At 44.2% G+C, this 27,644-nt stretch overlaps 1 protein-coding gene across 1 annotated transcript in view; it reads left to right on the top strand.

Moving 5' to 3' along the window:
• OSBP (oxysterol binding protein) overlaps positions 1–27,644 on the top strand; it is a 465,191-nt gene that overhangs the window by 229,415 nt on the left and 208,132 nt on the right. Inside the window, exon 3 of the mRNA XM_085651892.1 lies at positions 18,604–18,854. Within this exon, the coding sequence (XP_085508018.1) occupies positions 18,604–18,854 (251 nt within the window). The remainder of the gene's footprint in view (positions 1–18,603; positions 18,855–27,644) is intronic.

The raw sequence follows: 27,644 nt of genomic DNA, 5'->3' as shown, positions 1-27,644 counted from the left end.
GCGTAAGCGAGCAAAGGCGGAGTTAGTTCGTTACGAGGAGGGGACGTGGTTGAGGTCGGCGGTGGTGAGCCCACGAGCCCACAAGGTTGTAAGCAGGGAGCAGGACTCAGCAGTAGGTGCAGAGCAGGTTATGAGCAGCGAGCAGTGCAGAGCAGGTTGTCTGCAGGAAGCAGGACTCAGCGGTGAGTGCAGAGCAGTGCGATCTCCCCCCCCCCCCCTAGAGCCTCCCTCTACGCCACAAGCCATGCCATATCGTTATTCACCCTCAGCTGACTTCTGATCCGCAACTCGCGGACGTTCCCATAGGCGTTTGTGGCCTTGCTGGTATTAAGGATTGCGGGGTTCGCCTCAGGGGCTGGAGAAGGTGTCCTAAGGTACGAGGCAAGCGCGGCCGCAGTAAGTGCGAGCCCTTGGCAGCCCTGCTGAGGTGGCCTGGCTAGGCTTTGCGCAGCCTGCAGAACCGCCTCGTGAGCCCCACTTGTCCCCCTGAGTCTACAAACAATTCATAATAAAACGTGCAGCTTTTGGTGAAGGAACCCATATTGTTCTCCAGTTCCGCAATGACAGCTCAGGTCCTTAGCAATGATCATCTGTGCCCGCGGAATACAGTGCACTTTCACCTCCGTCTGCTAAAAGGTACCTCTTTTGGAGTGTGTTTCGCTACAGATGCCAGAGTGAAAAGAGATTTCAAACACAAACCTTTAACAGAGAAACTCCTTTCTGATCTAGCTATCAGTTATCTGCAACAGGCACAGTTACGTCATTTGCATGGTACTGAATCGAATACATCCGCAGAGTAGCGGCTCACTCTGTCCTGTAATAAGTGATTTAGTTGGCAGCTTCCACACTTAACGGATGCAAACTTGTTTCCATGCCAATGTAAACAGATGAAATGCACCGTTTTTATCCAAAGAGTAAATGGAACAGTGAGGGAGCTACATCCCTCATTTTAGATCACAAAATCTGTTTGATCACAGCTCGCTTATACTCTGTAACGTTCTCGACTCGTTAAAAACCAGCACATTAGCTGTTGGCGAATTAAAGAGGCAACCGTGGCCCATTCGTATTTGAATATTCTATGGGAAAGAAGGAGGTAACACATTGATAGCTGAAGCCTCTATCATTGAAGAAACACACCCGTCTTAAGAATGGTGATTTTGTAAACCAACAAATATTCAATATATGTAAAAATTCAAAATATACTTATTTTCTTTCTAGCAGCACCCGTAGTCATTCATTGATGCTCCACCTCACCCAAGTCCATAAGTGCTCCCGTTAGCGTTATAGTTCTAAAAAGTATTCGGAATAGAATACCTGATTAGGTTAATGTTTGTTAGCGTTACCTGTTATCCCTTAGTAATGCATGTGATGTTCGTTTTTACACACTCCCTCCTATCTCTGTATAATTTAAAAACACTACACTTTCATCACAATGGGAAAAAAGCTCTGTAATATTTCTTCGGAACTGGCTATTGTTAAATTGAGCAATGCCCACCAGACGGTGCTGAGAATATCTATTCAAATCATGCATTTTGACAGATTGCAGTGAGGGTCGGGATGATTCATTCGTGGATTGGCATCATCAGATGAGTATAGGATGAAATAACAAAGGTTTCATTCTTCCACATGTACAATTATCACCGGTGCGTCATTTTAAAGCATCCTAAAACTGTCGAAAGTATCTTCCTCTAACCAGGATATGTTGGCAGATGTGACCGAACTCAGAATCTCGCATCTTGACCAGCTCATTGTAGAGTAAAAAAAATAATAATGCCGAAGCATGTTGTTTTCAAGCAGATAGCATGAAGGGGTATTCAATAAGACCAGTCTGCCATCCACACACTCCAATTGATGCCCAGATTCGTTTTCTAAAGTGTATGCAGAACCAGCATGCCCCTGCACAGGGGTGCATGGTTCAATATCGTTGGCCCAATTAAAGGAATTTAAGTTTGTAAAAACTTCTAATTATAAGTCACTAATTGAGTGATTGGTGTTGCAAATGTTTTGCGTGCGTCATTTTAAAGCATCTTAAAACTGTCCAAAATATCTTTTCTAAGCAGGATGTGTTGGCAGATGTGCCTGAACTCAGAATCTCGCATCTTGATCAGCTCACTGTAGAGTAAAAAAATAAATAGTGGCGAAGCATGTTGTTTTTAAACAGATAGCATGAAGGGGTATTCAATAAGACCAGTCTGCCATCCACACACTCCAATTAGCAATGTGTGATGCCCAGATTTGTTTTCTAAAGTGTAGGCAACAGCAGCATGCCCCTGCACAGGAGTACATGGTTCAATATCGTAGGCTCAATTAAAGGAATTTAAGTTTGTAAAAACTTCTAATTATGAGTCACTAATTGAGTGATTGGTGTTGCAAATGTTTTGCGTGTGCGAAGTATGGAACATGCCTCAGATGTGATGGAAATCTGCCATCCGAGGCCCTCATTCTCGTCAAGCAATCATTCCAAACCATGTCACAGTATCCGCACGGTTATTCATATTAAATATAATAATCCACTACATGGAGTAATCACACCCACTGAAACATGATATAAGAACCAATTCACTATCTACTGTAGACTCTCACATGGACCAAAACCTTCACTCATAGGTCACTTTCACTCAAACTAGCATCATATATAATTGTACAACATATTTAAACACAAGCTGTAAAATTCTCTTTTGTCTAGCAATGCAAACTCTCAAAAATGCCATCATAGTGCCTTAATTAAAGAATTGAACTCGTAGATGGCTCGTGCCAGCAAATTGATTCACGTGCTATCTCTGTTGTATGTGGCTTAACCATCAGTGTGATGGTTCTGAGACATTTCTCACAGAGATGGGGAAACCTTTCCCCTTAAAACACACGTGTGTAGGCATTCTCACCTTCTGTGTAACAGATTCACAGAGGTATGTGGAGGCTGAGCTCTGGGCCACCATCACCATTCTCACACACTGTCATTTTCCCAAGGGGCTGCCCGGTACAGATCTGCTTTCATAGCAAAACAGGCTGCTACAGACTATCCATGCCCTATAGTCCTATTCAAGTGTGGACACCTGTAATCTGGCCCTTGCTGAAATGGTGGGAACGCCATCTTTAGAGAAGATGCTCTAGAAGAAAGACAATATATTTAGTGTGCTCATATGCCCTGTGTTTACAGTGTCAGGCCATCTATGCTATAGGTATTCTGGAGTGTGCACATGGGAGCCTGAGGATTGCAGCAGGTGTCTTCTTGGCCACAGAACCAAGCCCCAGAGCACTTCAAGACCTTCCTTGAGCCAGTTACACAATTTCAGAACACAGTCTGGCATGCTACTTCAGAGTCTACGTAGACAGCAGCAGTTTAGGCCCAGCTACAACAGGAGGCGTAAAAAAATACTTAATTTTATAACTATGCCCAAGCTGTCCACTCATCACTTCTTTTCCCCACCTATTATGCATCCAGAAAATGTATAATAACATACCCAAACTATCATTTTGTGGTACGATGCACAGCATGTCACTCAGACACACAGTTGGGCAAACATGGCCAGTCACACAGCTCCCTTTTCTGTTATTCTTTAGCTGTAGATACACCCAGCCAAAGCCAGGCTCACAGCTGGGCTTATGTCAAGATATTTTGGGTCTCCAGGAGATATACTTTTTTGAGCTGCCATTCCGTTTCCTGGTTTGTATGTGTAAACCCCTCCCCGCCGACCTGCCAACAGGGCACCTTAGGTGACAATTTGTTAGGCACATGATTTAACTAAAAGTGACTAAGCAGACAGCACCTCAGACAGATGCATCCCAGAATGTATAGAATTACTCACAAGGAGCACCAATTAGAGAAAAGCGTGCCAGAGTCGAGCATCAGCCACAAGCACCAGATAGTGACAAATTCCATGCCTCAAGCAACCATCTATTATTAGCCAACCTGGGGAATCACCCTCCTCCGCACTGTTCTGAGCCATGCTTCATATCGCACATGAGTAGAGTGTACCCGCCACATAAAATTGTGTACAATTGTGGGAATCTGCTGTACGTTTTTAGAGAGGAAAGAGGGGTATAGAGAGAGGCAAGAGGGGTGCAGAAAAAGGCAGGAGGGGTGCAGAAAGAAGGAGAAGTGCAGAAAAAGCCAAGAAAAATGCAGAAAGAGGAAAAAGAGGTACATAAAGAGACAACAGGGGTGCAGAAAGAAGCAAGACAGGTGCAGAAAGAAGCATGGAAAGCGCAGAATGAAGCAACAGGGGTGCAGAAAGAGGCATGAGAAGTGTAGAAAGGAGCAAGTGAGGTGCAGAAAGCACCAACAGAGGTGCAAAAAGAGGCAAGAGAAGTGCACAAAGAGGCAAGAGAATTGCTGAAAGAAGCAACAGAGGTGTAGAAAGAAGCAGGAAAAGTGCCACTTTTACTCAGGCCCCCTGCCCCCGCTCAATGTGCATATATTAATGGGCCGGCCGCGGCACAATGGGTGCCTAAGTGGCCTTTCTGGAGGTAGATGGGCTCTCATTACCTCCCTTTTATCAACGGCAGAGGTGTCGCTCCCTTTCTCTCTCTGGGCCGGCCCATTAATACATGCATTTTGAGCGCGGGCAGGGGGCCTGAGTAAAAGTGGCCTCACTTGTTTTCAGGTGTGTTTCACCAGTGTACACTAATCCTGCATTTTTTTTAACGCCCCAACCCCCTTTTTTTTATAACAGTAGGTAGTTCTGGTTAGGACATAGTTTCTGTAGTCTCTTTCTGCACTCGTCTTCCCTCTCTCTATACCTTTCCTGCCTGTTTTTGCATCTCACTTGCCTCTTTCTGCACTTTTCCTGCTTCTTTCTACACCTCTGTTGCATCTTTCAGCAATTCTCTTGCCTCTTTGTGCACTTCTCTTGCCTGTTTCTGCACCTCTCTTGCCTCTTTTTGCACCTCTGTTGGTGCTTTCTGCACCTCACTTGCTCCTTTCTACACTTCTCATGCCTCTTTCTGCACCCCTGTTGCTTCATTCTGCGCTTTCCATGCTTCTTTCTGCACCTGTCTTGCTTCTTTCTGCACCCCTGTTGTCTCTTTATGCACCTCTTTTGCCGCTTTCTGCACTTTTCTTGGCTTTTTCTGCACTTCTCTTCTTTCTGTACCCCTCCTGCCTTTTTCTGTACCTCTCTTGCCTCTCTCTCCACCCCTCTTTCCGAACTACTCTTGCTTCTATCTGCATCTTAATTGCCTTTTTCTGCACTTCTCTTGCTTCTTTCTACACCTCTGTTGCTTCTTTCAGCAATTCTTGTGCCTCTTTCTGCACTTCTCTTCCATCTTTCTACAACCCTCCTGCCTCTTTCTGTACTTCTCTTGCCTCTTTGTGCACCTCTCCTACCCCTTTCCGCACCCCTTTTTTCTCTTTTTACACCTATGTTGGTTATTTCTGCACTGCTCTTGCTTCTTTCTGCACCTCACTTGCCTCTTTCTGCACTTCACTTGCTTTTTTCTGCACCTCTCTTGCCTCCTTCAGCACCTGTGTTGCTTATTTCTGTACTTCTCTTTCCTCCTTCTGCACCTCTTAGTTAGAGGTAGTTTTAATCCCCCTGCCCTATTATGTACTAGGGCCATACAGGGGAGGTCATGCTAATCACAGGGGTACCCTAACCCCTGGTGTACCCTAGTGTATGTAGGTGTTTTCACTGTTTTCTAAGTGTCTTTCAGCATAGCACTGGCTCCAGGCCTGGTTAGTCAGTCAGTTACCACCAGTACCTGTCAGCAAAAAGTTGGGGGCACAGGATGACTTTGCAACAAGGCCTCTTTCTGCTCCTCTGTTGGTTCTATGTGCACATCTCTTGCTTCTTTCTGCACCTTTCTTCGTCTTTCTGGACTTGTCCTACCTTTATAGGCATAGTTAAAAATTAGCATTTAAAAAAACCTTTGAAATTCACTGAAAAAACCACAAGCTTCAGGGACGTTCGAGTCAGAAATTAGCATTTTTAAAAAACCTTAAAAATTCACGGAAAAATCCACAGGTTTCAGGGACGTTATAGTTAGTTGGACGTTTCACTCGTACAAAACCAGCGAAATTCGGCCGTTATAGTTAGTTCAGCTAACTATAACTTGCGCCCCCGAAAATGCACTGCTGATGACGTCACATTACATCATTCATGACATGGTCAGTGACATCACTGATATCACTGATGACATCTCAAATGACATCACTGATGACATCATCCACGTGATAATCTGATGCACCTCCTCATGCCCTGATAGAACCTTTGATACACCCACTCTAAACTACAGACTACCATTTTCGAAACCATAGACACACCAATACCAGTTAGTACATACCCACTCACTAATTCCTAGGTCTACACACATATCCACTCATTCACCCATACAGTCACTCATACATGCAGTCAACCATCAATACGGCACTATCATATGCACGCACATATCTATACAGACACTCACACACCGCCACTAATCCATAGAGTTACTCACACACCTAGTCAGTCATGCAAAGAATCAATCATACTCAACTATAAAGTTACACACTCCACCTCACTTATTCAAACTTATACTAACACATACTTACACTCTTATACAATAACTAATACAAGCACACACTCATCCATACAGCCTCTCTCACAATCACTCGCTCTCACATGTAGTCATTTATATACTCCAAGACTCACATATACTGCCTTTTACATAAGCAGTTACACATGTACCACTGAGGCATCCATTCACTCACCAACACACCCATACACACACTCACCCACCCATATAGCCCTTCACAGATGCACTCTTGAACCCATACACCCAGTGAATCACCCACTCACTCATATATGCACAGTCACACACCCCCACCCACCCACACAGACACTCAGGCACCCATACAGATACTCAGACAACCAATCAATAACCCATATAGACCCTCATTTAGCTACTCAGCAACCCATGCTACCGCTTACACACCAGCTGACAAACTAAACTGTGTGAATGTCTTTATCAGTCACTAACCCATGCATTCAGTAAGACACATGTAATCACTCACTTATACAGTCAGTCACGCACCCACTAAATCATCCATTCAGACACTTATACACCCACTCATTCTCCAATACACCTTGGTGAGTATATTCACCAAGGTGTATTGGAGAATGAGTGGGTGTATAAGTGTCTGAATGGATGATTTAGTGGGTGCGTGACTGACTGTATAAGTGAGTGATTACATGTGTCTTACTGAATGCATGGGTTAGTGACTGATAAAGACATTCACACAGTTTAGTTTGTCAGCTGGTGTGTAAGCGGTAGCATGGGTTGCTGAGTAGCTAAATGAGGGTCTATATGGGTTATTGATTGGTTGTCTGAGTATCTGTATGGGTGCCTGAGTGTCTGTGTGGGTGGGTGGGGGTGTGTGACTGTGCATATATGAGTGAATATATATATTCACCAAGGTGTATTGGAGAATGAGTGGGTGTATAAGTGTCTGAATGGATGATTTAGTGGGTGCGTGACTGACTGTATAAGTGAGTGATTACATGTGTCTTACTGAATGCATGGGTTAGTGACTGATACAGACATTCACACAGTTTAGTGATATATATATATATATAATCTACTGGCGGTCGCCAGTAGATAGTTATAGTTAGGACCGTGTTTCCATAGGAAATCTGAAAATTCTATTTTGAATAACTTTGGCGCCAGTTGACGAATCGTCGCGAAATTTTCAAAACTAATGGGGAGCTCCGCTCAGCTCCTACCCTGAAAGTCTCGGGGGGATTCGTCAAGCGTGGGCCGAGAAAAAAGGGGGGTCCCAAAACGTGTTTTCCCCATGCATTTTCCCATAGGACCTTTAGTCGAAGGTACAGCCCGAACGGCTGAACAAAATTACTTGAAATTCGGCAGAGAGGTAGTCCTCAGGTCAGGGATGTGCCTTTTGCATATATGGCGTCAATCTGTTCAGTAGTTCCTGAGAAAATTGCAGTTAAAAGCACATACATATCTATAGCCGCGCACCGTGCGAGCACCCTAACGTGCGCGAGCGTAATTCTGATTGGTGGTTACATGTTAGTCAACGTTCGAATCGGTCGAAATCAGGAAGTGTCGGCCGCCATTTTGTTTGTTTTCAGTGCGAGAGTGAAAAAGGAAGGTGGCGAACGTGAAAAGGGGGCAGGGTAGAGTTTTTTTTAAAAAAAATCGCGAGGGTGCGCGCACCGTGCGCGCGTGGTGAAAAACACAAAAAAAAGAAAAAAAAATTCTATGTAGTTTATTGTAAAATAAATATATAAAAAAAATAATACATACATAACTTAGCATTTAAAAAAACGTACAAATTCACTGAAAAAAACATAGGTTTCACACACGTTATAGTTAGGAATTAGCATTTAAAAAACCTTGCAAATTCACTTAAAAAAACCATAGGTTTCACACATGTTATAGTTAGGTGGATATTTCACTCGTAAAAAACCAATGAAATTCCCCCGTTCTAGTTAGTTCAGATAACTATAACTCGCGCGACCGCCAATCTATCACAAGGATGATGTCATCAGTGATGTCATGAGTGATGCCACTGATCATGTCATGAGTGATGTAATATGTGACGTCATGAGCAGGATTGCGGGCGCGCGAGTTATAGTTATCTGAACTAACTATAACGGGGTAATTTCATTGGTTTTTTACGAGTGAAATATCCACCTAACTATAACGTGTGAAACCTATGGTTTTTTAAGTGAATATATATATATATATATGTATATATATATATATACATATTTAAACTTTACTGAAACACAGTCAGTGGATAATGTCAACAGTGATGTCATTTGAGGTGTCATCAGTGATGTCACTGACCATGTCATGAATGATGTAATAAGTGACGTCATCAGCAGTGCATTACTGCGGCCTTGTTCACATAACGTGCTACATACAAATGAAAGGCTTTTAAAGAGTACAATGTTGTTACATGAACATCATTAAAATCTTAATTAGGTACAGGTGAGAGAGACTTTTTCTCACCCCCTAGGTCAAAAATCACATGTTAATGACCACGTAGGTCATGGACAAGAAAGACAGACTACAGATACCATTATAAAGAATAGATATAGAAAAATTCTGTTATTGCATTGTCACTGTTAGTAATTGTGCGCAGATGTGAAGTGAATGTATTTGTTCCTAAATGGCTAATAAATAACGCCAAGCTTCAAGTTGAACAGTATGATGATATTGAAACAGAATCCCAGCGGACCTGGTTATCATGTATAGGGAGTATAAATACTCAGTGTGTCAATACTGCTTGATTACCGCCTGAATGCAGATATTGAACGTAATAATATTACATCAATGCCACTGGTATGAGATGTGGCTGGGATAGCGTGCGTTATTAGTTATATGCCAACCTGTGACAACCGAATGTTGTGTCTGTAAGTCTTTGTATGTCAATCTGTTTGCATGCAGATAAGCCCTAGGGAAGTGTGTAGGTGCTAGTCGTACACAGTGAGGAGTGAAAAGTGCTGCTGAGCTAGTGAAGTATGTACAGCAAAGTTAACATGCACAAAGTGTCACAAGTGAAACAAGCATTGGAAATGCAATAGGTCTCGCCTTTGATTAAGTTTAAACCATTTGCTTTGCTAATGGTATTGTATAGCAAAGCAAATGGCTTTAACTTAATGAAAGGCGAGACCTATTGCATTTTTAATGCTTGTTAAAGACTGTTATCAGGTACCGGAACACATTGTGAAGCTTTTGTTAAAATTAGCTTCTTGCAGCCCTCTGTGTATATGGATTGCCTTTATGGTTCTTGTAGCACGCAATTTAATTACGAAAATAAGAACTGTCCTCCTTATTTCCCTGTATTATGTAATATTACTGTAATAAGTATTTTATCTGTTTTTAACACTGGTGCTTTTATGATTTTTTTTTATTGTCAAAAATCGAATAAAGCTGATTTGATTTGATTTGCAGTGCCTTAAGATGATTACAGCTGCAACGTAGCCCTTTTTTGCTTACATACAAATTATGTAAGCACAGTAAAGAAATATTAAAAAATTGGATATATTTGTATTTTACTCCATCATATTTTGTGTCGCACGGACATGTGTGAAAACTTAACACACATAAAAAGATTAAACGAATGTACCGTTCTGTGCCCTAACTTTATATCCACTCATGACGCATGTGTTAAGTAGCTCTGCTAAGTTGCATTGCTTTTGTTTGCAATATAGTTCATAGACCTTTGCAGTCACTCCAACATATGTCTGAGAGCCCTGTATAGATACATTTGGTGTGCCGGTTCTATGGCCATCTATATAATACTAATGTATACTACAGGATTTATCTCACAGTACTTATATTCCACTTTAGAAAATGAAGGCAGCCTTTCATTTTCTTCTTTGCTGCTCTGAGCTGAGCATTCAGAGCCATTGTCGAGAGGGTGAGCAAGCATGGCTGCTATGCTGTGTCTGAAGGAAGCTGGGGGATTTTTTAGCAAAGGTGAGCTTACATTTTGATGCATCCATGGTGTTTCCGCTGGTGCTCAGAGGGAAGGACTTTCCTACGGAGATATAACTTGAGATGCTCATATGGAGACTGACTAATGCTGCATCTAGGTTTTCTCATTTAAATAACATAAACAGTTTACTTACACACTTGACATAAATTGTTTTTTTGTTCTTCTGATGTGCATGTCACTATCAAATCAACGCACCCTATTGTACAAATTGCACACGGAAGGAACATACAAAATCATAGAATCTTCTTGTAAACAAGTGGTTCACTACATGACCCACAGAGAACCCTTTCTAGATCCTGAAAGGGATCAGGGATAACATGAAAGGTAGAACTGACCTGATGGAGACTGGCCTATCTAAGTTGAATTTACAAGCAGCAGTAATGCTAAAATCGCACATATTTAAGGAGGAAAAAAAGGAACGATAAAAATGCACATATGGAAATATTTGTAAAGAACTGAAGGTCATAATGTAGCTAAACTTACACTGACGTGAGGATTATGTTAACCTCATGCAAAACATCCATTGACTCCTCAATTGGTTTCAGTCCTCTCTCCAGCACCTGTTCAACTACTGTCACACTGCCAGGTTCTTGTCCCTGCATACTTTGACTGCGGTCTACCTGCCACGGGTTTTGACTGCGGTCTACCTGCCACGGGTTTTGACTGCGGTCTACCTGCCATGGGTTCTGACAGCGGTCTACCTGCCATGGGTTCTGACAGCGGTCTACCTGCCACGGATTTTGACTGCGGTCTAACTGCCATGGGTTTTGACTGCGGTCTACCTGCCATGGGTTCTGACAGCGGTCTACCTGACATAGGTTTTGACTGCGGTCTATCTGTCACAGGTTTTGACTGAAGTCTACCTGCCACGGGTTTTGATTGCGGTCTACCTGCCATGGGTTTGACTGCAGTCTACCTGCCATGGGTTTTGACTGTGGTCTACTTTCCATGGGTTTTGCCTGCGGTCTACCTGCCACGGGTTTTGGCTGCGGTCTACCTGCCATGGGTTTTGGCTGCGGTCTACCTGCCACGGGTTTTGACTGCAGTCTACCTGCCACGGGTTTTGACTGCAGTCTACCTGTCATGAATGTTGACTGAAGTGTACCTGCCACAGGTTTTGACTGCAGTCTACCTGCCACGGGTTTTGACTGCAGTCTACCTGTCATGAATTTTGACTGAAGTGTACCTGCCACAGGTTTTGACTGCAGTCTACCTGCCACGGGTTTTGACTGCAGTCTACCTGTCATGAATTTTGACTGAAGTGTACCTGCCACAGGTTTTGACTGCAGTCTACCTGGCACGGGTTTTGACTGCAGTCTACCTGTCATGAATTTTGACTGAAGTGTACCTGCCACAGGTTTTGACTGCGGTCTACCTGGCACGGGTTTTGACTGCTGTCTACCTGTCATGAATTTTGACTGCAGTCTACCTGTCATGAATTTTGACTGCAGTCTACCTGCCATGGGTTTTAACTGCAGACTACCTGTTTTTCAGAGGTTACCAGATTTAGCAGCTGACCCTTGGTGCTGACTTTTCGACTCCTGGCCTCAAAGGTGACAACAGCAGTGCCAAGACCAGAATGCACATTGAGTCCTAATGGGCACTATTTACATTCTGCAGCTTCCACTGGGACCCGGGACATTACCATTACAGTTCTCTAAAATGCATCAATTGAGTAGTGCAATGCCCACTCTTATGATCAAATACAAAGTGATAAAAGTATGAACCGAAAACATTTTTTTCAAAACATGGCAACATGTTGCACTGTTGTGAATGAGTGACCTTCTCCTCTGTACTTCGCATCAGTGATAGCCCCATACACGCTATAATAAACTAAATTATGTCCACAATAAGACAAATATAGTCCAATAACACAGTTCACATTTCATATATACGATCCATATTAATTAATTAATTCAGGTGAACCTAATCACTATTGTTTTTCAAATCTCTCTTTTCATCTTTTCTGAGAGTTACCAATGCATTTATTTTTCAGGTAGTCACTGGGGTAGCATCAAATCATAACAGCTTGTAATATAAATTATTTGTTCTTGTTTATTTTTAATGCATGATATCCTATCTCAAGGAACGCACATTGTGCTCTTGTAATAAAGCGAGAAATTAGTAATGTTGCCTCCCTGACATCTCATGCCATCACCCCAGTTAAACTATAGGTGGTATCTAGAAGCGACATTTATCTGTGTTAATAACTGCGTTATATTAATCACATACTTTTTTATAGAGTGCTTGAACGATTCCTATTATTGTGATGTCATTAGGGTCAAGGTCGTGTGACATCACTTCTTCGGACGATGGCACTTCCTGTGATTCCATTGAAGTAACAGAGTTTGTGATGTCACTTCCGATACCCTTGATGTTTTGGTAAATCCACGCCCATGCCCACCTGTTCTTCATACTGTTGACATTACATCTAAGTATCCCACCGCACTGATATCTGACCTGCTGCCACTGTGTCCGTCTCGCACTATTACTAAGATACCCCAGTGCTAAGGAGCGGACTGCCAACACGTTTAAAGCTGGGAATGTGTTCCTTTGGCGTTATTACACAAGTGCAATATGACAAATGCAGAATGCACCTACTCTCCACAAAAGTGCATGCTTCATCTGCGGCACTGTCGGAAGTGCGCCGAAAAACGTGTGCATTGTGTTCAAATATCTTTAAGCTTAAATACATATGGAATGTGCAACATGTGTGTCTACATTCCACTTAATATAGGCAGCCCAATAGTGCAAAATGTGATTTACCAAAGCAGTGTGAAGGTTCTGTAATATGGCTGCTTCGCCTTTTACAGAAACTTTGCTCTGGCGCAAAAAAAAAGAAACACATTGCATTGCAGCATTTTTGCTACGTAAGAATATTAAACGTAATAAAATACAGCAAATCATATTACAGAAAGAGCTGTGTACAGAAAATGGAGAAATTGTATGTACAATCATATGTAAGGCACGTATTACACAAGCATCAAATTGTGCAAATGGATTTGCACTGGTGCAAAGTTTCTGTGCAATATACAAATGTTTCTGTGATCTGCCCTTCATTTAAGCATTTTTCTTATTACTCCTCGCACGAGGGCGAGGAAGTCAGGTACACATACTCGATGCTGCGTTTTAAGATTTTTTTACCCGAACAGAAACAGAACCACATGTCATGCTGTTCGTTTAATGAGTCATGAACAAACACCCAGCATTGCTGGGCAGAACTGGCAACAGAGGAGTGTAGCTATGCTTTGATTGGCAGCAAGGCCTAAACAAAGAGGCCTCTCGTGCTTGTACATCAGCTCTGCTCCTCTGATAGGTATGCAGAGTGAAACTGGTTCGCCCAGCACCTCCCACTCGACATGAAGCTTTGAGAAAAGTCGAGACTGCCGTATTTGAGGGTCCGCGCTCCACAGCGCGTGCATCCACGCAGAGAGGCCGCCATGCTCTCCGACCCCAAGCTCCCCGGCTGTGAGGCTTCGCACGTGTGATATATTTGTTTCTCATGAGGAGCCCCAGTGATTGGAGGAAGTGCACACTGCCGGGCGTATACTTCGTGTTGTGCTTCACCGAGCTGTGTCTTCAATGTGAGTACAAACGATCTGGGGAGAGGATGTGGCGTAACGGCCAGCACTATCTACCCTGGAGCTGGAGAACCAGGTTTGAGTTTGACGTCGGCTCCACATCCTGTGATTCTGGGCACATCACTTAATTCCCCCGTGCCTAACAAAACATGTATGGGTCCTTGTAACTGGTGCTCATGTAAAGCGCTCCAATACCTTCGGGTCGAGTTCGCGCTATATGAAACTGCAAAAAAAAAAGTTGACAGGCGCAGGCAAACACCGGTACCCTACACTGCACATTGACAGTGAGAAATGTATTTTGATTTGTTTTGTATATAGTATGAGTGTGTGTGTATGTATGGGGTGGGGGGACCACACATGGTTGTACCAGATTGGAGAGCTTAAAGTACCACAATATATTATTATACATACAGGGACCCCAGGGCAAGCATGAACCAGTGAGCATTTGATTATTGCAACTTTAGTTAAAGTGTAGTTGTAATGTTCACATTACGTTGGTGTGCATTACGCGTCACGTGGCTCTGTGGTTATTACACAGTGGTGCGCAGGTAGTACAGGTGACAGGTTGTAGTGAAGAAAGACATGCTCTGTACAAACAAGGGGTTGGAAGCAAGCGGGCAGCCAAGAGAATGTACAATTATTTCTAGAAACAATGAAAACAAGCTTTGGCAACGCGGCCGCGAAAGTGAAAGTGATCGCAATCGCGATCGCGTGCTACGGAGGGCGCGCGTGCACGTTCACGTGCACTGTAGCTTTAGGCCAGGCAGCACTTTGAAAAAGCCTGTTTACAAAATGTCTCGGCCAGATCAGCGCAAGCGCTGAATCAGGCGAGACCTAAAAAGGGGTTACAAAGCACTATTTAAATATATACAGTGCGAGGTGTCTATGCAGGACAACGCTCTCTAGTGACAGTGTGGATGTACCGGTCAGCCAAAGGACAAATGTCCCATTGTATGAATACAATTAATCAGGTTCATCAACTACGGACAAACATCACAGATAATTGGCTGATGTGAATACAGAGCAGATTCAAACCAGGGTGTCTAGTAGATATGCGTAGTGCATAGAGTTTGCACTAGAATATCATGTGATTGTTTTGTCCATATTAGTGTATGGAATAGATATGTGGGTATGTACAATGTCATACCTAGAAACATCAAATGGTAGAAGAAAAAGGAAGAAACAATGGTAGAAACACGCAGATACTCCATGGATATATGTGATAGACGAGAAAGGATTGTAGAGCTGGGAAACAAAGTTATGGGAAGGGTAACCGGAAAGATGGAAGGGAGATATATATATATATATCTATTCATTCTACTTGTCGCCCAATAAAAACTGTACCTCCCTTATATGTCGGGGCCTAGCGTCTGCGACACATAACGCCCAAAAACCCGACTTGGAGACATCATATTTCACCCAGCAGAAGTATTTTATGCCCTAGCTCATCCGGTTTTCTTTCCCCCAAACCTGAGGTGTGGTCTAAAAACATACATTTTCCTCGCATTTCTGTGAGGGAAATTTCGGAACTTTCCTGGGAGTCACAAATGTCCTACCACCCAATGTTTCCTCCATGTCTCCTGATAAAAATGGTACCTCACTTGCATGGGTGGGTTTAGCGCCTAAGACAGAAAATGGCACAAACCACACCATGGACAGATCACATTTTTCCTCTTAAAACCAGCCCTGTTTGTGCAATTTGGGTAGCTGTAGATTATGGGCTTTAGCTCAGCGGGCACCTATGGAAACATAGCAGTCCTAAACAATTATGAAAACTAGACACCCAGGGGAGTCCAGTGTAGTGTAACGTGATTCTCACCAGGTTTTCTTACCCAGAAGCCCTTGCAAACGGCAAACTTTGCCCGAAAATACACATTTTTCCTCACATTTCTGCGAGTGAAATTCTGGAATCTGTGGGGAGGGTTGAATTCCCTGCCACCCAGCATTCCCCAATGTCTCTCGACAAAACATTACATGTGTGGATGGGTCTAGACCCTGCACGTGGAAAGGTCTCAAAATGCAACATGGACAGTTCAACTTTCCCATCTCAAAATTCTCTCAAAATTTACCCTTTTGTGAGATTTAAGTAGGTGTATATTTTGGACCCAGCACCAACCGAAACCTACCAAATCAACACATTTATGAAAACTGGACACCCAAGGGAGTCCAGCGTGGGGTGATTTGTGTGGCTCTCACCAGGAAGCTCTTGCAAGCTGCAAACCTTGACTAGAAACACACATTTCTTCACATTTCCTGCGGGGGCTATCTATGACCACTAGGCCCAGCCACACAAGTAGGTGGGTGTTTTTATAGTTGCAAGTTGAGGAGAGCTGGGTGGCAGGAATGTTTTGGATCCCTGTGGTATCTGGAATTTTGTCACAGAGAATGCAAGAAAAATCTGTGATTTTAGGCAGCGTTTGAGGTATGAAGAGTATTGTGGGCAAGGAAACGTCTTTGGATCTGTTCAATGTCAAGTTTTCTAGAGATGTCTGCTCCTGATCCCCAGGTGGCGACCTACCCAAACCCAAAAAGTACAGCCATTCAGCACTGCAAGTGGGATGATATTGGAATTTAGCCCCACTTTCCTGGTTCATAAGTTCAAACAGCATGCAAAAGAAAACGATGTCCTCTCGCATGCCATTGGGATTGGGGTGGGGATGTCTTAGTCTGCAGGGAAGCAGATAGACTGTTGAGGCTTTGGGGGTGAGGGTGTGGCCTGAAGTCAGGGGCCAGAGCCACCTCTATTATATTTTTAAAAAAAAACGATTCTTGCCATTCAGTGGGATTTTTACCCCCCTCCAGCACCTGCCATCCTCACAAATTGGGGGAACCTCCCCTCTGCAGCCCTGGGAGGCTAAAATACTGGTTTGCCACTTTTTGGGATGGACGTATGGCCAAGTGTCGGTGTGCAACAACTACATCCCTTTCTTCTGCCCTAAATGCAAAGTCCTGATTGTTGAACGAAATTGGGGGTAATCACCCCCACGTTTTGGAGGCTGTGGAAGCACACGTCCTTTCCCACGGGATTGCTTCACCTGCTAAAAATCCCTGGTGTCTAGTGATTGGATGACTTCCTGGTGAACGCCGTCTGGCAGCTTGCCCCAAGGAGGAATCCACTGGGTAGATACCATTCGAAAGAAACTTCCCTTTCCAACAATACTTCCCCCAACTCAGTCAATGTAAAATGAACATTTAATATGGTAAACCGAACCGTTATTTTTCCAAATACAATTTGACAGCCACCATTATGATCCCTAAAGAGGCACAGTCTTTTTCCAGAAAAATGAAAAATTATTGTTGAGAAAACAGCAGACAACAAACAGTTGCTACATATCTTTCTAAAGATCAGGCCTCTGTGGCCAACCACCAGTGCCCATTGCCAAAGGCTGTGCACAGCAGGTGCTGGTCGTCTGTGGTGGGTTGAGGACTAGGCTAGGCTGACGGCAAGGCCTCGCGACAAATGCCGAGTGCAGCAGAGACCTGGCTTCCTGGGGTGGGTGGGTGTTTTGCAGAATTAGTAGGTGGCAGGTTAATAAAGTGCATAAAAATGACAATATACATTTACTGGAAAAAGAGTTAAAAGTAAATTATTTTGGGCAACTTCAAACCCGAAAACTCCCTAAAAATTGCCTGTTCGATTATGGTAACACAAACTGTAATTCATGCTGTGAGTTGTGCTCCATTTAGCCTCCCATGTTTGCCACGTCCACAGGATAAAAATACTGGTTGCCAATAGCAAAACGTGATTGGTGTTTTTGCTGCTGTACTACTTTGTTCAGGAAGCTCTTTCTCACTATTGATTTTACTGCTAGATATTGTGAGAATTAACAGTGACGTAATAATTTAATTAGGCGTTGGTCTATTTCTTGGGCCACCACTTGATTGCCCTTATATTGGGCGTCTGGTCTTGTTGCTATTTTTTACCTTTTGACTTTAATCTGCTGTCTTCGGTCTTACAGGTCTGTTTATAAAGGGGTGTAAACTTAGCAGGTCCTTTTCTTTTGACTTGCTGAGTTGTGATAATTTAAGATTTTGTACAGTGTTTTATGAGGTGTGTAATTAAAGAGTCCCCTCTCCCCCTTCTTATGCCTACAAGGTTTCTTTTTAAATACACCCTATGAACATTTGCTTCTTAATTATAAATATAATTTGCTTCAACATAGATGTTAAGTGTTTGCCTGACCTTTCAAATGAAATATATGTAAGTGAGGTGAGATTGTCAGATTTTCTTAAAATATTGGCGGGCTTTACTTATGGGCCATCATTACAAATATAATTAATTACCATCCTTGCACATATGTTGTATGACCTGTCTTTAGGAAAAACTTTGTTGGCTTGAACAAACGTGGACCATGAGTTCCCTGCGGGGACTACAAGATAAACTACAAGTCCTCCAGCAGGCTTGTTATTTATTGGTGGAGCATTGGGAGCTTGTGATGCGACTGCATTACTCTGATACTGGGAACGTGCAGGGCAAGAATATCACCATAGCATCTAATTTCGTACGTTTGTTTATTCTTACTCATATTCCATGTTGTTTCTCGTTTTATTCTCATTCTGTCCGCCCCCCTTAAGATGAATCTGGAGATGAAGAGCCTACCTCTCAGTCGGATAAGACTGAACTGAACACTACTCTACGCACACTTTCCAGCAAAGTAGAAGACCTTAGTACCTGTAATGACTTAATTGCAAAGCATGGTACAGCATTGCAGCGCTCGCTGAGCGAGCTTGAGTCTCTGAAGCTCCCTGCCGAGAGCAATGAGAAGATGAAACAGGTCAATGAACGAGCTACACTCTTCCGCATCACCTCCAACGCTATGATAAATGTGAGTATAAACAGCACCATTCTTCAGTATTGTAATAGGTTCTTCGTGTGCAGTCATAGTACGAATTGCATTCCATTACATACCACTGCTTAAATCCAGTGGCGTAGCAGAACAGTATAGAGCCAGTCAAGGTGCTTGAATCTGGATTTGACATGCATAACCAGATAAGTGCAACAGTACATAACCAAGGCTGATTCATCGCAGGACAAGCAATGAGCGGAACATTACTTCGTGTTTCCGAATTCTCTGTCGTTGGTATCATCAGTTGCACATGGAATAATTCATGCAACCCAAAACCGAGCTCATTATTAATTCACTCAACACAACTGGCACGCTGTCAACGTGCAAGCTGTCTGCAATAGGAAGGAATGCTGCAATTGTGTATGCTGCAACTGTCTTAACTGTTGAAATTGTAAAGAATAAGAAGTCAAAGCTTACCTTATCTGCACCATTCGACTTCATGTGTGCAGTCGGAGTAGTGACTGCATTCCATTTCCTGGTTCAACATTTGAAAATGTAATTTTCTGCCAGACAATCAAGTCAAATCATTTCTAGAGATTAGTGTAGCCACACTAATCTCTGGCAATGATTTGATAAGCACTTGACAACCCCCCGCCTCTTACCACCATCCCACAGGTGTTCCATCACTGGTCCTCAACAGAGGTATAATACAGCATGTATAATAATGTGAGGCAACATAGAAAGCACACATTGACCAAACCTAATTTGCTTTTCGAGTACCTGGAGTGTGTGCAAGGTTGGTTTTTTGCTTCTGAAGTAATGTGCAACATTGTCCTTCCTTATTGTACTATATTAAAATTAAATTCTTAAAATGAGTCCCACATCCTCCTCCGTCTAGGTCCCTTTGCTGGGCCAGTGAATGGGCAGGATTAACTTTGAGGAAGTTATGGCCTCACAGGTTACTTAAGCTGAAAGTATGACAGTTGTGCAACAGTGCACCATGCAGGTGGTGGTGATGCATGGCGGAAAAGGTCTATCGGTTCAAGGAAGAGATATGGTGTGATTCCTGCCCACCACCAGGCAGTAGAGATGCCAACTGTAAACCTGGAAACGCCTCCTCTCATCCTGTCAGTGGTCCTTATTGTCCCAGAGGTACATACTTCAGCCCCTGCATTCTTTTCACTGATGTGTGGAGGCCTCCATAGTGGTCAGCTGCATAATTCACCATAGTATCCGTCTCTTCCTCGATAAAAACCTCCTGCTCTTCAGTGGGATTGTCTGAATCTAGTTCCATCTTGCTTGTCATCACAGTCCTCTAGCTACTAACCATACACAAAACAAGGGGACGTGGGCAAAGCCTTTGTTGTGGGATGCATTGATGTGCTCTAAGAAGCTGATTTTGCCAATCTCTGACTAGCCACTTTTCATTTCCTCTTCCTATCCCTGCCTTCATTGAATCGCCACAGGCAGCAGATCACTAGGTCAGACTACAGCTACCAGGTGCCCATTCTCCTCATACCACATGGCTAGCAGCTTTCACCCCTGACTGCAGGTAGGGGCAGTGCTAGAGTGCATTCAAGACGTGTGTCAAATTTTAACTGTTTTGCCTGTAGGATTAAGGCTCCGGACTACTACCTTAGTTTGAACACAAAGTTTACATCCTATAAGGAATCATTTCTCGTGTTAGGAGGCTCCTATGGCTAATACCCTTCATCGCCCTGCAAATCAACACATCTCTTCTTATCACCCATTAATGAGAGCCCTGCCTAAACGACTGACTTGTAGCAATTCACTGTCCTATAATCCAAACCTTTTTCAAAATTTGTACAAAAAAATTAACTACATTATCTACAGTAGCCCGCTACCAGCCCTAAATTCCACTCCGTGCATCTTCTAAATCCCTCTATCTTCTATTGGTCTCTGTAGCCCAAGACTCCTCAAGAGAAGTTTGCCAGCTTTCCCTTCATAATTCTCAGATCTCCTGAAATTTTCTGAACAAGAAAATTCAGAGACCCTGATTCTACCAATGGGTTCCCTGCCTACCTTACCTTTCTTTTCAGGTATTGAGAATGGTTCCTCGATTCCATCATAAATTGAAATCATGTCTGAGATACCTAAAATGGAGTAACCAGTATTATTTGATATTTCTCTTACCTCACGTTCTTCATCACTGTGTCATCGCAAAAGGAACAGACTTTTAGGCCATCATCTCTGACCAAACCTGTTGAAATGCATCAATTGCTGCAGTCCTGTGATTTAACTGAAATACGTCTGTCTGAAAAGTCTGCCTGCTCACAAACAAATCTACTTTCAGTCGCCCTCACAGCTTCACAATTCTCTTGAAACATGGTCTATTCAATGTTCTTTTCAATTCGTACCAACAACGTGGATCTGGAGAGCTACCTCTGTCATTTTTTTACCAACTTTTTGGGGCTTTTGGCTGTGCTTCTTTGAGGTTTGCACCCATGTGCTAGGGTATATCCCCTGCCAAAACTTCTGGGTTCAAGCCTTACGGTGATTTATTTTTATTTATTTATTTGTGCTTTATAGAGCGCGAACTTGACCCGTTAGGGTATCAGAGCGCTTTACAAGGGGAGCAACACAATATACAGACAGATTTAGAGTCGAGTCGACCAGTTACAGCTTAAGTAGCAGTATAGTGAAGGAATATATAGGGTAAAATGTAGCATGTATTTACAGTTTACATAACCAATTGCACAGAGCGAAAAACCATATTTACAGAGTACATTTTCAATAATTCTGACCCGGTCCCAAATTTCTGATGTTTCGGGAGATCCGGTCGTTAGGAGGGAGGTAGTGGTCCGCGATAGGTTATACCATAGAAGAAGTTGAGGTAGTGTTAGACGAGAAATTTGCCCATAAGGAAGATTTTGGCATCCTTTTTGAAGCGAGACAGTGAAGGGATTCTTCTGATGTAGGGTGGGAGAGAGTTCCATATTCGTGGAGCAGCCCCTGAGAAGGCCCGAGTGTAAGTTTTTTTTTTTTCCCGAAAGCGTGCAGGTTGGAGCAGGAAATCTCTGGCGGATCTGGAGTTTCTGGTTCCTCCGGAGATCACGAGTTTCTGTGTCAGATATGCGGGGGAGTTAGTGTAAAGCTTTGTGCGTGATGCATGCTAGTTTGAGCTGTATTCTCTCCTCCAAGGGAAGCCAGTTGAAAGCTTTCAGGTGTGGGGAAATATGATCGTATTTCCTTGTGCCGGTCAGTAGTCTGGCAGCCGCGTTGAGGCAGGCTTTTAGAGGTGCCAGGGAGATCTTGGGTAAGCCCAAGAGTGTTGAGCAGCCATATTCCAGAACTGCCATTTTTAGGTCGGGAGCATCAAGGAAGGGTTTCAATTTCCTAAGGTAGCACAGATGGAATCTGGCTGTTTTAGCCATAGAGTTTATGTGGTCCCTCATGTTAAGGTTGGTGTCAAGGGTAATTCCCAGGGATTTAGCCGAATACACAAAGGTCGGTGGGCAATTTAAGGCTGTAATAGCCTTAATCCATGATTGAATCTCTAAGTTGGCATTGGGAGGGGAGATCAGGAGAAATTCTGTTTTCTTTGCATTGAGTTTGAGTTGGTTGGCTGCGAGCCATTGGACGGTGAGTTTCAAGGCTTCGTTCAGGGAGATAATCTCTTCGAGAGAAGAGGTTTTGATGTAGATCTGGGTGTCATCGGGGTACATATGATAGGAGATATTAGCTGCTCGCAATACTTCGGTAAGCGGTTCTAGGTAGAAGTTGAAGAGGGTGGGGGACAGGGTTGATCCTTGAGGGACTCCCACTGTGACTGGGGTTGATGATGAAAGGTTGCCATTAATCAGGAATCTCTGTGACCGGTTATGGAGGAAGGACCTAAAACAGTGCCATCTAATCCTATTCTGAGTTTGAGGCGTTTGAGTAATTTTTCATGGTTGACTGTGTCGAAGGCCGAGGATAGGTCCAGGAGGATTAGGAGACAAGTTTTGCCATGGTCGAGGGCTTGGAGGGCATCATCGACGATGATGCTTTCGGTGCTGTTCCCTGGTCTAAATCCGGATTGAAAGTCATCGAGGAGGTGGAAGTTGTTGATGTGGTGACTTAGCTGCTGTTGCACTCATTTCTCCAGCACTTTGGCTAAGAGGGGGATGTTGGAGATGGGTCTGAAGTTGTCTGGGGAGGCTGGGTCTAGCGATGGCTTTTTCAGGATGGGGGAGGACTTGGCTGGCTTTTAGAGAATCTGGCATTGTTCCCTGCTGAAGGGAGGCATTAATTATTGTAGTCCAGCTGGGAATAATGGATTGGGCGACGACCGCAAGGCAGTTGGCAGGGAGTGGGTCATTGAAATGGTTGTTCGGTTTTAAGGTAGAAAGGATTTTGGAGATGGAGTCTTCATCATAGTCTTTGAAGATAGACCAGTGAGCGTGATTTTTGGGAGGAGCCTGTGGGTGTGTCGATGTGGGAGGAGGCGTGTCAGGAGGGGTTGGGGGTGTGTGATGGCGCTGAGTTAGTTTCCAAGATTTTGTCAGTGAAGAAAGAGGAGAATTCTTCAGAGGATATAAGAGATCTGGGGGTTTCTTTGGAAGATTTGGCCAGTTTATTAGATTGGTGTTTGACCAATTCGAAGAGCTTGTAGGGTCTGTTCTTAGCTTTCTCAAGTTTGGTTCTGAAGTAGTCTTTTTTGAGTTGAGAATGTTCCTGTTGTAGGTATTTCTGGCCTGGCGGAGGAGTTGTAGGTGTGCAGTAGAGGGGTGTTGCCTCCAGGCTCTTTCAGCTTGCCGGTGGGCTCTCCTCTTGTTGTTAAGGGAACCCGTGGACCAGGGGTTTCTGTCTTTGATTTGGGTTCTTTTCAGTTTTAGTGGGGCTAGATCATCCAGGATGTTTGAGATGGTCACAGAGTAGTGATCATTGAGGTCACTGACTGTTGAGAGATGCGAAGGGGGGGGGAGGTTGGATTTACATCGGGCCACCAGTTCACTTCGGTCCAAGTTCTTGGTGTCTCTGATCCAGCGTTTAGGAATCGTTGGTTGCGGTGCTTTTGTCTTGATGGTGCCAGGTAGATGGAAGGTGATGGCGTGATGGTCAGACCAATCGCATGGGTCAATAAGCTTGATAGTTGATTCTTTAGAGATGATCCAGTCAAGGGTTGCCCCTTTTGAGTGAGTTGGTAGTGAGCAGGCTTGGGTCACGGCTTGATCTGCCAGGAGGTCTTTGATGGCGTTGACATGTGGGTCCTTGGGATCGTTCCAGTGTAGGTTAAAATCGCCTAAGAAAATACCTTTGGAGTTGGTGGGAATCTTAGCTGTGATGATTTCCATGAGGTGGTCGGTGAAAGAGTTGTTCGTACCTGGGGGGTGGTAAAAGATGTGAAGATTGTATAGTAGGGTGGAGATGTTGCAAATAGCGAGAGCGAGGTATTTGCAGGATTCAGTAGAGTCCGCCAGAAGTTCGGTGACGAGGAGGTTAGAGCGGTAGATGCACGCGATGCCTCCTCCTTTCTTGTTAGATTGTCTGTCCAGTCTTGCGATATTGTAGTTAGGGGGGACTAGGAGGTCCAGGTATGTGGATGAGGAATCATTGAGCCATGATTCTGTTAGGATTGCTAAGTTGAGGTTTTTGCAAAGGTTGAGATCAGCAATATCTGCAGCATGCTTAGCTGCCGATCGGCAGTTGATTAAGAGACCTGACAGGGAGGATTTAGGTGGGATTTCGGGAGTCTGGGCAGACCGGTGGACAGGTGCTAGATTGCTCATGATCACAGCTCTGTTGTGGAGGGTGGCTGGCCTGTTGGGGTTGATAGTGACCAAGCGGATGGGATGTTCAGAATTCCCGTCAAAGGGAAGAGGGATAGCTATGGTGGGGTTATGATCTCGGAGGATGGCCAGGATTTCAATTTCAGTGAGGTGTAGTGGACTTAGAGATGGAGAAGCGGTGTAGGAGAGGGCCAGAGCGAGGCATTCTTCCTCTGAGAGGTGGCATGGTTGTTTACGGAAACAAAGCTGTCTCAAGGCTAGAGGAAGAGGCTGTTTCGGGTGCTCAGTTAAGTGCAGGGATGTGCAAACGGGCAGGGACGTGAGGTTAGCGAGGGCGAGTTCAGCGAGGTGGAGGAGGTTCGTTAATTCCGAGATAGAGATGTGAATGCTCTGGGTAAGTTTGGTAGCTCTGGAGAACAGAGAGGCCATGTCCCTATCTGGTGGGGGCGATAGAAGGCGGAAGGGCAATGGTTCAGGGGCCGTTAAGTCAGCATGTATAGGAGATATGGGGGAGGACTAGTACGGCCTGTGTTGTTGGTTGTTGGATCAGAGCTAGGGCTCTTCTGTGGGTTGAGTTGCGGGCTAGGAGGGTAAACACGACTGGTGTCAGCGGGCATTGGGGACATACCAGTGGCATAGTCTATGTGGGGGGATAGAAGGGGGGTGATCGGGGGTCTAGAGGAGATTCTAGGGGTAAGGCCGGGCACCATGTTGGGGAGGGTAGGGGGGGGTCTGTGTTGGAAGACCTTTGGGGGGTTTGTGAATGCTTAGCTACGTTGGGTAGGCTAGATGAGGGCTTGTCGGGGCGTGACATGGTTCCCCTGCCTGAGTCATGCACGTGGTTACGTAGGAGGGTAAAAAGGTCGGCAAATTTGTCCAAGTTTTTGGCTGAGGCTTGGCTCAGGATAATGCCATTTTTGTAAAGAGTGATGAGGAGGTCAGCATGCAGTGTAGGGGACGGTGTTATTGTTAGCTTAGTGCCATATGGGATGTTTTTTGTTGTGCATACATTGAGGAGGAGTGCAAAGGTTTTGCGCCAGGCAGAATTCCTTCTGGAGTAAAAAATGAGGTCAATAATGATTATACCGTTGTCCGCGCTATAGCGAAGGTCAGAGACCAATGACTCAGGGTGTCTTTTAAGGGTGGAGTGTTTGAAGTATTTAGCGGCGGTTTTGGAGAGGATGGTGGTGGGGGGTAGACCAGAGTGTAAGAATTTGCCCCCGTAGCGGAAAGGCCAGGATTTGCCATGTTGGCTCGGGTGGGCAACTCGAGGATCAATAGAGACAGTCGTGTAGAGAGGTGGGGTGCTCACCGTGCAGAAAACAAGAGTTGGAGGGTGTCAGTATCGGGGGAGGGCGCAGAGTATCTGGCAGGGAAGAAGATGAGTGGCTGGCAACTATCGGAGAATAACTAGTGAGGGAGAGGATAGTGTGGTTGTCTATAGGATTACCAAAGCCAGATATTTCTTTCCAGCCCCCTTGTTTCTCTCTGGTGCCTGGGGTTGACCCATGGCTCCAAGGCCTGCGCTGTGTGCAAGTCGATGCAACCAAAGGTAATTTGGGAGTGGGCAAGATGCTCCTGCTGGCGTGACCATAGAAGTCTCTGTGCAGTGTAGCCAATGAAGGCTCTGCGCTGTTTCTGGGGACGTTCTCGGCCTCGTGAGCGATCATCTTCCAGCTTCTAGACTTCCTTGTTGAAATCTGGTAAGTCAAAGAAGCACAAGAAGTCGTTGAAACGTTCTTTGGCTTCAACTATTTGATCCCATGTCTTTAGGCCCCACTTCTGCATTCCGTTGTTCATGGCCTGCTCCGCACTACCCCGAGTTTCTCTGCGCCAAAGCAACACCCGACCAACTTAAAGGATGATGCCATCTTTGCGCCAACATTTTTCCCTCTGGCGAGCCTTCGGACCCTATAGAGCCGAAAGGTGCACCTTCTGGGTTTCTGTCGTGAGGGCAGGGTCACTGCCTGATCCCTTGGGCTTTCTTTATTGACCCAGCCGTAACAGCAGTCCTTTCTCTGCTGCAGCAAACGTGGAAGGGGCAACTTTGGGTACCCAGTCCTGCAGCCTGCCCAGTCCATTTGGTTACTGGGCCGCAGAGGCCAAAAAGGACACAGGATCAAGTACCAGCGTGCTGCCCAGTCCCCATCAGCTGCTGCAGCCTTTAAGCCTCTTCAGTGTGTCCTCCATTCAACACAAATCAATTGGGGGAGAATGGACCACTTGTAACTATGTAGCCAGGGTTTCTTATAGTACTCAATTACCTTAATAAAAAAAACCCTCATACACGCACGTAGATGGTATAGCGGTATATCTTGATTCTCCGCTGTTTATGTTGCATCAGTGCATCATCATAGGGTTTTTGTTTTCTTGTATGCTAACCTCCACCCGGAGGTAACCACTGGATTTGTAGTAGTGTCCAGAGAAAATCTAGTGCTCAAAAATAGTGAGTTAAAATTCTTAGAATCATCTTTGAGGTGCAAAGGTTTATTAAGAAAAAGAAAGGTGATTCAAGAAATTAAAAGAATCGGTGTGCATTCGTGGATCATGTTACTGGATCCTCTGCACAGCATTTAAACTTAGGTCGACATGTTTCAGCCCCACTATGCCCAGCCGGCTCTATGGGGCTTTCTTCAGGACCAATTCAAAGAAAGTACTTCCACAATTAGTGCAGCAATTGGAAGTGGTTCTATGTTCCACTCTAAATAGACAAAGGTCAATAGTACCTGTCGAGAAAGCAGAAAACAGAAAGAAAAAGAAATATATAGAAACACCTTATCCAATTTCTACATATATTTTACCCCATTATTAAGCATCAAGACTGCTTTCAAAAACACCTAAATTTGATTCCATCAGTCAAACCATTAAGGACTTTCACTGGCTCACAGTCAGGAATAGGATCAAATTTAAGACCTTATGTCTTACTTTTAAAGCTCTAAATAAGCAAGGTCCACAATTTCTTCAAGACCAATTGTTCCTATACCAACCCCCAAGATCCTTGAGATCGATAACAAGTTTACAAATCACTGTCCCGCACACAAAAACCGTGTCTTGGGGAGACAGACGCTTTGTGGTAGCGGCCGCTAAAATGTGGAAT

Source organism: Triturus cristatus, chromosome 4_1 (genome assembly GCF_964204655.1).
Source record: "Triturus cristatus chromosome 4_1, aTriCri1.1, whole genome shotgun sequence".
Classification (NCBI taxonomy): Eukaryota; Metazoa; Chordata; class Amphibia; order Caudata; family Salamandridae; genus Triturus; species Triturus cristatus.
This window is presented reverse-complemented; position numbering and strand designations above follow the sequence as displayed.